At 45.0% G+C, this 12,422-nt stretch overlaps 1 protein-coding gene across 2 annotated transcripts in view; it reads left to right on the forward strand.

The window, feature by feature from the left end:
• LOC135054787 (zinc finger protein 432-like) overlaps positions 1–6,728 on the forward strand; it is a 37,718-nt gene extending 30,990 nt beyond the window's left edge. The window contains exon 5 of one of the 2 annotated variants that reach the window (XM_063958113.1): positions 3,822–6,727. In XM_063958113.1, the coding sequence (XP_063814183.1) occupies positions 3,822–6,184 (2,363 nt within the window). In that variant the 3' untranslated portion in view covers positions 6,185–6,727. Of the gene's footprint in view, positions 1–3,821 lie in introns of both variants that reach the window. The other variant, XM_063958112.1, reaches the window with a different exon arrangement.
• Positions 6,729–12,422: the final 5,694 nt, after the last annotated feature.

Below are 12,422 nucleotides of genomic sequence, written 5' to 3' on the forward strand. Positions count from 1 at the left end.
TCATCATATCTGGAGAAGATGTCTCCTGGTGCAAAGAACGCACATATCCACCTGCAGAGTTCCACTTGGGACGCTTCTTGCGTTTCCTGCAGGCTGGTGTGGATAAGGGCTTACATCTGGGTTCTATTAAGGTTCAGATTTCAGCTCTCTCAAATTTCTTCCAGAGGAAATTGGCAGTGTTGCCAGAAGTTCAGACCTTCTTGCAAGAGGTACTACACATACAACCTCCTTTTGTGCCGCCCACAGCACCCTGGGATTTGAATGTTGTGTTGGGATTTCTACAGTCCTCCTGGTTTGAACCTTTGATGACGGTAGAAGACAAATACCTCACATGGAAGACGGTGATGTTACTGGCCTTAGCTTCTGCTTGACGTGTCTCAGAATTGGGGGCCTTATCGTGTAAAAGTCCATACTTGGACAGAGCGGAGCTCAGGACTAGACAGCAGTTCCTGCCGAAGGTTGTCTCCGTGTTTCACCTAAATCAACCTATTGTGGTTCCGTCGGGTTCTGGTTCTTCTGCTCCTCCGGAGGCATTGGATGCTGTGCGTGACTTGAAAATCTATGTCAAGCGAACAGCTCGGATCAGCAAGACTGATTCCTTGTTCGTGCTCTATGATGCGCAGAAAAAAGGTTGTGCTGCTTCGAAGCAGTCCATTGCTCGTTGGATTAGGCTTACTATTCAACAGGCCTATGTGTCGGCAGCCTTACCTGTTCCTAAGTCTCTGAAGGCTCACTCTACAAGATCAGTGGGCTCTTCCTGGGCGGCTGCCAGTGGAGTCTCGGCCTTGCAACTATGCCGAGCTGCTACCTGGTCGGGGAAGAACACTTTTGTCAAGTTCTACAAGTTTGATACCCTGGCCAAAGAGGATACCCAGTTTGGGCAGGCGGTGCTGCAGCAGTCTCTGCATGTTCCCGCCCGTTCTGGAAGCTTTGGGACGTCCCCATCGTACTAAGTCTCCCCAATATCCCTTATGGATGCTAGAGAAAATAGGATTTTAATTACCTACTGGTAAATCCTTTTCTTGTAGTCCATAAGGGATATTGGGCGCCCGCCTCAGTGCGGTGACTTTTCTGTAGGTTCTCTTTTCTGTGGTTACCTGTTCAGCTGTTGCTGTTGTTGTTACCAGCTGTTGCTGGTTGTTTTATGTTAGTGGTGTGCTGGTATATAAATCTCACCACTCTTTGTTATCATGTTTCCTTCTCTCATATATGTCCTTTCTCCTTTGGGCACTGTTTTACCTATAACTGCCTGTGAGAGGGGGCATAGAGGGGAAGAGCCAGCACACTCGGTGAAGAAAATTTAAAGTGCACTGTCTCCTTTGGACCCTGTCTATACCCCATCGTACTAAGTCTCCCTCAATATCCCTTATGGACTACCAGAAAAGGATTTACCGGTAGGTAATTAAAATCCTTTTATTTCTTCCTTTGTACAGTACTTTAAATTGTAATCACTGCTCTAACCCCTTAGCTGCTAAGGACGAGCCTGACTCATCCGGTAGATATACCTTAAAGCTGCAGAGGAGGACTCAGGCTTGTCCTGCATAGTGGCGGACGGTTAGAAAAATAAATAAAAATTAAATAAAAACTAAAAATCGCATTTGGTTTCTTAGAAGTTACTTGAAATTTCAATAGAAAAACACTTTATGTGCCATCTTAGTCCTGTTTTATTCGATGTTTCAGAATAAGCAAAAGGATAATGGCATTTTCTGAAAATACAAAATCTTCTGAAAAAAAACAAGGAATAATTTGAGTGGGTGCCGCATTAAAAAACAAATCAAAAAATCACTGATATGGATGTTGGAATGTAACGAGCGCTAACAGCGAGAAATGGTCTCCTCACAGGGGTGAAAAAAATCTCAGCAGCGAAGGGGTTAACTGCAGAATCTACTCTGTCACTTTGAAAATGTTTTGCAAACAAAAGTGTTCATCCCCCCCCCAATAACCACCTATATAACAACTCCAGCCACTGGAGAGGAGGAGAACCTGCTGTCTACACAGGGTAAGTATGGGAGTGGTAGTGCATGCGAAGGTGGAACGGAGCGTTGGAGTAATTATAGGAGCGGTAGTGTGTGGGATTGTGCAGTGACGGAGTGGGGGGCACGTGAGCAGAGAAGAGGGTGGGACTGTACAGAGCAGAGAACAATAGAGGGCTGGAGCGGGGGTGGGGGTCCAATGTACTAATTTAGCCTGCGTAAAGACCAGTTCTAGCCCACATACATATAGGAAAAAGAAGTGAAAGTGCCATAAAGCATGTGGCCACTAATTCCTGCATGTGTTATAGCAATAACCGCATTAATGGATTTCTACTGCACTGTCTTTCCGAATTCAACTAATGCCAGGTTGTGGTGATGGAAAATGTAGTCTATGGTGTCGTCGTGGACCCTTTGTCTAGAATTAACCCATAATCCTTTGCTTCTCTAAATGCTCATTCTTATGGAATGTCTTGAGTGTCTACTGCTAAACCATATAAGGTAATATACCTTACTAGATGACCCCTCTAATGCGAATGATCGGTACAGATGTCTTATGTCTTTATGTCTTGTTTGACCCTAAAGATTACAACAATTCTCAGCCTGACTAGATTCTTCTTAAAGCCTCAAGGGGCCATAATCACATATTAACACTTATGCTATGCTGAAATCAAAGAATTAACCCCACTGGTTACATGGGTGATGGTTTCGCTAATGAAAGCATTGGGCAAGCAAGGAAACACGCAGTAGACAGCAAGATACTCACTCCTTAAAATGAGCAATCAGCACTGACCTCACTTCTAAGGGAATGTTTGCATACAAACCATGCCAGGCAGATGTGTCACCTCTACATTACAGCCTTAGCTGGACCCTCCACTGTAGGAAACCTGCTCTCAGGACTATTTTGGCATGTAGTGCGCTGCCCCTTCCACAGGCTACAACTTGCGCTCAGGTGATCTGGAGCTAAAGATCTGTTTCATCTTGACTAATGAATGGATATCAGGGTTCCGGAATATGCGACTTCTCATCTTCTTTCCCGTCATTGATGATTCCTAAGGTCCATCCTGACTTCTCCTGAGAAACCCTTGCTCTTGTGTCACAAAGCATCCCTACAATCACCCCTCTCTGAGTCACTGAGGTCCTCCTCTTGCTGCTCTGCCAGCCATAACTCTAGTCAACCTTATACATGGCCCTGATGAGATAATATTATTAGATTAATTACTACACCTAGTGATTTCTTGCAGAGCTGTTTCTATGGGGGACATATAATACTCCGTATGATTGCAGCGTACTTGCTGGAAAAGGTTGCTAGGGAAGGCCCAGACTTGGCGCAAGACATTAATTATAGATTTGCTGCAGTTTTGATGGCATCATTGCCAAAGGTAGTATTTATTGTTCCTCATTAGCACTCTCTGCATCCTCAGCGCACACTCACATGTTGGGGTAGCTTTGAGTGGGAGAAATAGCGGAGCACCCTGCAGGGTGGTTTTATACAAAAGGGAGGAGCACAAAACAGATTGAACATTTTAAAGTTCCAAAGTCCTGAAGATGTCTTTAGAAACCATGATTAGGTGGCCACCATGGAGTTTAGAGAGGAGGGTTTAATGTAAGTATAAAACTCAGGTTATCTGCCTCATATATTCTACTTATTTCCTTCAGAGCGTTCCTGTCAGTCTTTTATAGCTATGCGATACTCCTTTTACAAAACAGTCATTTGGGAATGGCCTGTGTTTTCTGATAGCCCAAAGGGACAACATACAACCAGGTTGATCATATATATTTCCCTAAGATAGAGGAAAAAACAAACTGAAACAAAGTCTTAACCAAAAGGTGTTTTTTTTTGTTTTTCAGATGTCTCGGAGGATGACGATGTCTCCCACACCAAGTTGTCTTCTTTAGACTGTGGAGACACGGATATACATGTTATCGGAAATAACCAACAGCCACAATGCTTTAACATATATAATATCCAAAATGGATTGACATCAGTAACAAATGCGACTAAGGAATCCATCTCGCATGAGGGAGAAAATGTTATAAACTCTGACATTTATATGTCCACATATCATAGACAGTATACATCTACTCATATTAAGGAGGAACTAGGCTCATGTGATGGAGGAGACCTCACAGACACTGACAATTATACACCCACAGGTCATACACAGTCTACATCTACTCATATTAAGGAGGAACCAGGCTCATGTGATGGAGGAGACCTCACACACACTGACATGTATACACCTACAGGTCATACACCGTATACATCTACTCATAGTAAGGAGGAACCTGTCTTGTGTGATGGAGGAGACCTCATACACACTCAGAATTATACACCCACATATCATACACAATATACTTCTCACATTAAGGAGGGATTAGTCTCATGTGATGGAGACCTCACAGACACTGACATGTATACTCCTACCTATCTTACACAGTATACATCTACTCGTATTAAGGAGGAATCGGTCTCATGTGATGGAGACCTCTTAGTCAGTGATAGATGCATACTTTCAGATCATACATTTACATCAGGTCATACTGACAGAGATATGAAACCGAACAACTTATTAGTAACAGAAAATTTTAAATTTGATGAACCTGTAGAAATTATCCACAAAGTGTCCCCCACCGAAGGTAATCTTAATATTTCCTCTTGTAGTCCAGAATACACCATTGGTACATTGCACCGATCTCAAGATCAAGTTATGGAGAAAGAGACGGAAAATGTTGTTTTAAAATTGAAACTGTGCTCTGACGATGCTCAACCTGGACACACCAGTGGTCACCTTGTACAGAGACCATACGTCGCTTTTGAGCAAAAGAAAACCTTTGGTGATATCTCAAATACTACTAAATATTGGAGAGAGAACTCTAGGAAGAAAACGCCGCAGTGTTTGGAGTGTGGGGAATATTTTTTGAGGAAAGCCCAGCTCATCGCCCACCAGATAACTCACACCGGGCAGAAACCCTTTCAGTGTTCTGAGTGTGGAAAACATTTTCTTACCAATTTCCGACTGGTTGTACATCAAAGATCTCACACAGAAGAAAAGCCGCACCAATGTTCCCAATGCGGGAAACGCTTTGCCAAGAAAAAGGTGCTGGTGAAACATCAAACGGCCCACTTGGAAGCTCAGACATTTGGGCGTTCCATTTGTGGTGAGCAGTTTCCTGAAGAGCAGAGGCTAGTCAGCCATCAGGTAACTCACACAGTAGAAGAATCATTTAGCTGTTCTGTATGTGGGAAGCAATTTCCGGGAGAATGGAGACTAGTCCGCCATCTGAGATCTCACACGGGAGAGAAGCCATTTCAGTGCTCCGAATGCGGGAAACAGTTTGCTGTGAGAAGGTCATTAGTCAGCCATTGGAGAAATCACACGGGAGAGCAGAAGCCATTTCAGTGCTCCAAATGTGGGAAACGGTTTGGTGAGAAAGCGAAATTAGGCATCCATCAGAGAACTCACACTGGGGAGAAACCTTTCCATTGTTCTGAATGCGGGATGCGGTTTGCAGAGAGAAGGACATTAGTCAACCATCAGAGAACTCACACGGGAGAGGAGAAGCCATTTCAGTGCTCCGAATGTGGAAAACGGTTTGCAGATAGAAATGGATTAGGGTTACATAACAGAAGTCACACTGGGGAAAAACCTTTCCAATGTTCCGAATGTGGGAAACGGTACGCAGCGAAATGGACATTAGTCTGCCATCAGAGAACTCACACAGGAGGGGAGAAGCTATTTCAGTGCTCCGAATGCGGAAAGCGGTTTGCAGATAGAAAGACATTAGTCAGACATAACAGAAGTCACACTGGGGAGAAACCTTTCCAATGTTCCGAATGTGGGAAACAGTTTGCAGAGAGATGGAAATTAGTCAGCCATCAGGGAACTCACACGGGAGAGGAGAAGCCCTTTCAATGTTCCGAATGCGGAAAACGGTTTGCAGAGAGAAGAGCATTAGACAGACATAATAAAACTCACACTGGGGAGAAACCTTTCCAATGTCCCGAATGTGGGAAACGGTTTGCAGAGAGATGGAAATTAGTCAACCATAGGAGAACTCACACGGGAGAGGGGAAGCCATTCCAATGCTCCGAATGTAGAAAACGGTTTGCAAGTAGAAGGGCATTAAATAATCATAATAGAAGTCACACTGGGGAGAAACCTTTCCAATGTCCCGAATTGGGAACCGGTTTGCAGAGAGATGGACATTAGACAGACATAACATAACACACCTGCATCAAAAAGTATGCCTGCCCTGAATGTGGGGAAGAATTTAGGGAAAAGTCATTGCACATGGAAAAACCGTGTTGCGATGGATGGGGGTGTGCTTCAATTTTATTTTATTTTTTTGCATACAGAGGAAATAGTGACTGATTTTGTATGTAGCACACACATACTGGACAGCTTAGTTTCAACATTGAGATTTAGAGTTCAGCCAGGACTCATCCTCTTTCCAACTCTAAATGTGTCCACACACTTACTCCCACCCTGCAGAGTAACATGTTTTGGCCAAGGTCCAATATTACATCACATTGCTGGATATACTGCTGACTGTGGCCCTTGGTGTCTTTAATGGATAGTTGTTTTTTTTAAAGTCCCTTCTCAAATAAAAAAAATGTTCAAATAAAAAAGAAATAGTGCACCATTTTTGTTATCCTGATGAATGATCGGCATTCTCTAGGTCGACATGCATTGGGTTCAACATAGTCAAACGGTCAACAGATAGAATGGTCAACAGCTCAAATGGTCGACACATGTTTTTCATGTTTATTTTAACATTGTTGGGTTAGGATTAAGCACTAGGGGGGATGTTTAGGCTATGGGAGGGAGCTTAGGTTTAGGGGGACTGTCGGGATTTTCACCTCCGGGATGCCGTTGTCGGTATTTTGACAGTCAGCATCCTGGGCTCCGGGATAACGTATATATTTTGTCTGCAGATGGATTGTGTCATAAGGACAGGGTGAGAGGTACATGTGTAAAGATAGGTATACACTGTCCGATTTTTTTATTTTTTTTTATCGGGGTGACAATCGGACGATTATTTGCCTAGATGAAGGTCCCAATATCTTTGCTACAATCTTTATATTTTAATTTTGATAAATTGGCTGATTTCTTGAGAAAAATCGTGTTTTCCCACACGCTACCTGGTTTTTACACTTTTACAGCTGAATTAGCCCCAAAGTGTCTGATCTGCGGGGTTTGAAATAATGTCTGAGCCAGTGAGGGGTGTTTGTGCTGGATATTGGCTAATGGAGGAAAATGGCCATTGCCAGAGAGATGGACTACACACTTCATTCCAGTATGCAATCAAATGTAACTAATGTTTATGACTCTAATACTTATGACGAACCATAAATGTGCACTTTGAAAAAAAAATTCTTGTAAGGTCCTCTCACATACGTACATACTGTATTATTCTATCATGTAGTCAACTCTAAAGGGCCCCATACACTAGGACAATAATGCCCGATTTCATCCGATTTCGGGCATTCGGCCTAATATATCGGATGAAATCGGGCATTTTGGAGGTGTTTCCAATCCAACCTGATGCGCGTTCCCGTGAGCATTGGATTGGATCCTCCAGATTGAATGTGCTGCACATTCAATCATGTCCGACACCGCAGGCATGGCTGGGATCGCCCAAGATACATCGTATTCAAAAGGACAGCATATGATGTATCTTGGTCGATCCTGCCCCCTGGGAGGCTGCCGGGCTGATCGCTTGCCACATGTCAGACGGACATGTCGCGTAGGGGTGGTATTCATGTGACCGCCGGTCAGCTGACTCACATGACCTCCTCCACGAGCCCGACGGCTCACTATCCCCATAGAGTGGGTCGCCACCGAGCCCGCAAGGGGCTTGCTGCATTCGCCCCTCCCCGCCGGGATCCCGGCGTCGGTATGCTGCCGGGATCCCGGTGACGGTAAGGTGACCGGCGGTCACCAGTACTACACCCGTCGCGTAAGTGTATGAGGGCCCTTAAGACTTTGATTTGGATGTCCACAAATTTGTCTCTTGTACAGAAGCCCAAGCGAATTGGGAGCAGTGTGGGGTACAAAATAACTTTTAGGGGTCAATTCAATCAAGGGTGAATCACTGGCAATGTGTCAGAACCCTAGGAACGGCATCCTAAATCCACGCTGATTTTGCCCTGAATCGCCCCTGGAACACACATACATAGGAGGATGCATATTGAGAGACAATGTTTAGAAGCTACTGTATGTGTGGCTTATGGGCATCTTTCCTCAAAGAATGGACCCTTCATGTTAGCTTGCGGTATGGTGGAAAGTGTTAGCATTATTGGAGGATGGGAGCTGCCGCTGTGTGTGGGTTTTCCACGTGACAACTTTCTTTCTTGGGCCTGGAGTAGGTGCCAGAAAGCCCAGCTGCTACCTCTAGGGGTCTTAGCGGTTGTGTGTGTGATTTACAGCATAAAACTACACTGGATTGCAATGAATCACCAGTGTGCTTAAAAAGTTGATTTATTATTATTATTTCTTTATATAGTCATACAAAAGTGGAACATCTGGAGGAGCCGTACAGAGAACATACATACTCCACACCCATCACCTATGCCTGGGAATGAAACTCATGACCTTAATGGTGTAAGGCAGAAATGCTAACCACTATTTCACCGTGGTAGAGGATCATTTGCATTTAGGGCCAGTAGACCCTGTCATATGACTTCAGCACCAAAGATCACCTGCAGTGTACGATATATTGCCTGGTGCCCAGGGACACGTCCAACCTTGCCTGGATGTACCAAATAGGGTAATAAGTCTATTCACCAGCACTTTCACAAAAACCTTCAATTGGGATATAGGTCAGTAGCTACCACATGAATTAGGGTGTCAACCAGGTTTGGGGGTCCTCGCTATCTCTGTCCAGACGGTGGCCGAATCATTGCACATACATATACTTTACAATGCCTGTAGCATTTTATAGAGCTATGGAAATTAGAGAGATCCTGTACAGTCTAGGCTTTCATAGGGGGAGATTCAAATGTTTGAAAAGAAAGTTGGGAGTCTGGTTTTCCCTATCTAATAGACAGGAAAAAACAGACACCCAACCGACTTTTCAAACATTTGTATCTCCCCCATAATGTTAACATCCTATATGTATATGGCACCTCAATAACCCACTGCACCTTACAGTGGGGAGTAGAGCACATGACAAATACGTACAGGATCACCAGGCAAAGGATGTAATAAGCCAAGTACATAATAAGTCTTGTAAAGAGCATGTTCGGGGCAAGTGATGGGGATGCACAGCTGGGCAAGATGGGAGAAGACTGGTGTAGAGTCTGATTGGACATGGGACTGTGACCCATAGGTGTGGTGCAGCTCTGGAGAAGTATTGGAGGCAGGAGTGTGATGCAGTTATCATTAGAGACATGAGTCACCAGTCAGTGGCAGAGCAGGGGGGACTGGTGGGACAGTGGGGTGAGATGAGTTTGAAGATGGAGGGGAGAGGGAGCCTGAGGACGGTGTAGGTGATGAGTGTAAATTGGTTTGGTGTATATACTATATATAATCGGTTACTATGGTTATCAGCATAGAACCTACTTCATGTCCTCATTTGCTGTGGCCAGGGCTACTCCTGACAAGTCCTCCCTACCACTAAGTGTCTCTAACAATGGCGTCTTTAGTTACACCAAACATAGTTGTGACTTTTTCTTTTCCTAGTTATAACCCAGGTTCCTATTTCTAATGAGGAAAAATTATTTTCTAGACATCAAAAACAAAAGAAAATAAGGAGCCGTGCTGGAGGATCAATATATATATAGATAGTTTAGATGCCGGTGTTCTCATAAAAAGAAAAAAGTTTTTTTATTAGAATGCTAAAAAAACATATATCAATAGACAAATATAAAACACACTCCTGGAGATGGATGGATCATAATAAAATAGCAGTAGCTGGTAACATTTGTAAAACAATGCAATGTATCAGTTGCTGATAATATTTATGAAGTAATACAATGTCTCAATTGCAGTCCGGTGTAAGTCTTGTAACAACCCTGTTCAGGCTGCTAATATGCATGCAATATTCATATGTTAGATGATACCGAGAGTCACTAAATTCTGAGGTAGAAGTAAGGCTGTAATTTCGACGAGATATTAATCCTCCAATGAAAGGACATATAGTGGCCGCATACAATCCGATTGTAAACCAAATGTTACTCACTCTAAACCCCTTTGGCACTGGGATCCATTTTGCAATATGAGGAGAAAACAGAGCCAAGCATCCTCGGATCATGATCGGTGAATGCGGTCTCCACTAAAACGGTTGGCTCCGTAAGAGCGGCTTGTGGTTAAACGGCCAGAACCGTAGAATCGGTCAGTCAGATGTTTCCCAGACGTGAGTAGCTCAGGCAGTACTAATGTTTGCTGGTGATGTTAAAATGAAGCCAGCAATGCAGTGTAGCAGATCAGTTAGTGCCGCTGAGAGCGGTAATTCGTAACAGCCGTCCGTGTTAGGCGCCGGGGTCCGCTTGTCCGCGCGGCCCGGCTCCTAGCAACTAGGGACGCTGTGCGCGTTCAGCCGCCGGCTCCCTAGCAACGCTAGACGCCGGGCGTGCTGAGCCGCACGGACCCTAGCAACGGGGACGCCACTGGCGGACCGCGTTCCCCGTTGCTGGGCTTAATGAACTAACACATACACCTGTCCTCCGGCCGTGCTGCACGACATTTATTCCAATCAGGCTCTAAGCAGCTGATTGGAGGACTCCCTGTTAAGTATCTTCCCAGGGCTTCTCACAGACGCCGGTAATAGCTTCCTGCATGCTGCTTGGTTTGCTGAGAGTCGGTTTCCAGTCCTGCTGTATCCGGTCATTCCTGTCCTCAGAAGTCCAGTATTCGGGAGTTATCTCATCCCAGGAAGTCGTTTTGTTCCCTGGAGTCCTGACTGATCACCGTTTAACATCGAGTGGTGTTTCGTGAGTTGCGGCTCTGCCGTGTGTTGCGGCTCAGCCGCTTTATCTTTATATCTTCTGTTGTCGGAGCATCTGGGGAGGGTTCCGCTTCCACAAGTCCTCTCTGGAACTCGGTGGTGCCGGGTAGGAGAAGTGGACAAGTGGATATTTTGGTTGTCCTTTTCTCTGGCGGTTTTTCCGCACATATTCTAGTTTTGAGTTAGCTTGTAGCCCCTGGCCTGGTTGTTTAGTCAGAGGGCCCCTTGTTATCTCCCTGTCTCGGATTTCCCTTTGTCTCTCACTAAGACCGGGGGGCATCGAAGTTGGGCAGACATAATCCGCCCTTCAAACGCGGCTGCCAAGGGCTCAAGCAACCATAGTCTCGCAGGGGATTTCTGACAGCACGGGTGAGACAACGGAGTTAGGACGCCAGGGGCTATTTTCCATTCCCTTTCCCAGCATCTTGTTCCAGTGCTCCGGTCCTCGCAATAAGATCTCCTCAGACCAGAGTGCTGGAATCATAACATTATTACCGGCCATACCAAAAAATTAAAATTAAACAGGGCTTTAATTTTTTCCCTCTCTTTCAGTTTTTGTTTAAAATTTTTTGGCCTCATGAATCCGACAGGTGTAGGGCCAAATCCTGGCCAGTTCTTAGTCAATCAGATTCAAGAACTTACTCAGATGGTTCAGGATCTTTCGCTTCGGGTGAAGTCGCAGGAAGATCTTTTGTGAGCCTCCCCAAGGGTAGTCCCTGAACCAAAGATGCATTTGCCTGACCGTTTTTCTGGCGATAGAAAATAATTTTTTAATTTTAAGGAATCCTGTAAACTTTATTTCCGTTTAAGACCCACTTCCTCTGGTACTGAATCTCAGCGGGTTGGGATTATTATTTCTTTACTCCAGGGGGATCCTCAGACCTGGGCATTCGGTTTAAGGGCAGAGGATCCTGCATTGTTGTCAGTAGACGCTTTTATTAAGTCTTTAGGGCTTTTGTATGATGACCCTGATAGAGAGGCGTCCGCTGAAAGTCAGCTGCGCGCTCTCAAACAGGGTAGAAATCCTGCAGAGGTTTTTTGTACTGAGTTTCGCCGTTGGTCGAACGACTGTGACTGGAATGACCCAGCCCTACGCAGTCAGTTTCGCCTTGGCTTATCAGAGTCAATAAAAGACAGTCTCCTCCAGTACCCCGCTCCTGAGACTCTCGATAGACTCATGGAGCTTTCTATTAAGATTGATCGTCGTCTCAGAGAGCGGAGGGCTGAAAGAGGAACACCTGTAAGGTCAAGTCCGTGTGTTTACTCCATTCCAGAAGACGTAGAGGAGCCCATGCAGATGGGTCTCTCCCGGCTGTCTCCTGAGGAAAGAGCTAGAAGGCAAAATTCCGGTCTTTGTTTGTACTGTGGTGGTAAGCAGGGGCGGATTGGGAACAAAAAGCGGCCCTGGAAAAAATGTGTACTAGTGGCCCCACATGGGCAGCACCAGAGGTGTAAGATCTAGCCATGGGCCATGGCAGCAGCACCCTCCCCCCAAGACTT

This window comes from Pseudophryne corroboree, chromosome 3 (genome assembly GCF_028390025.1).
Source record: "Pseudophryne corroboree isolate aPseCor3 chromosome 3, aPseCor3.hap2, whole genome shotgun sequence".
Taxonomy (NCBI): domain Eukaryota; kingdom Metazoa; phylum Chordata; class Amphibia; order Anura; family Myobatrachidae; genus Pseudophryne; species Pseudophryne corroboree.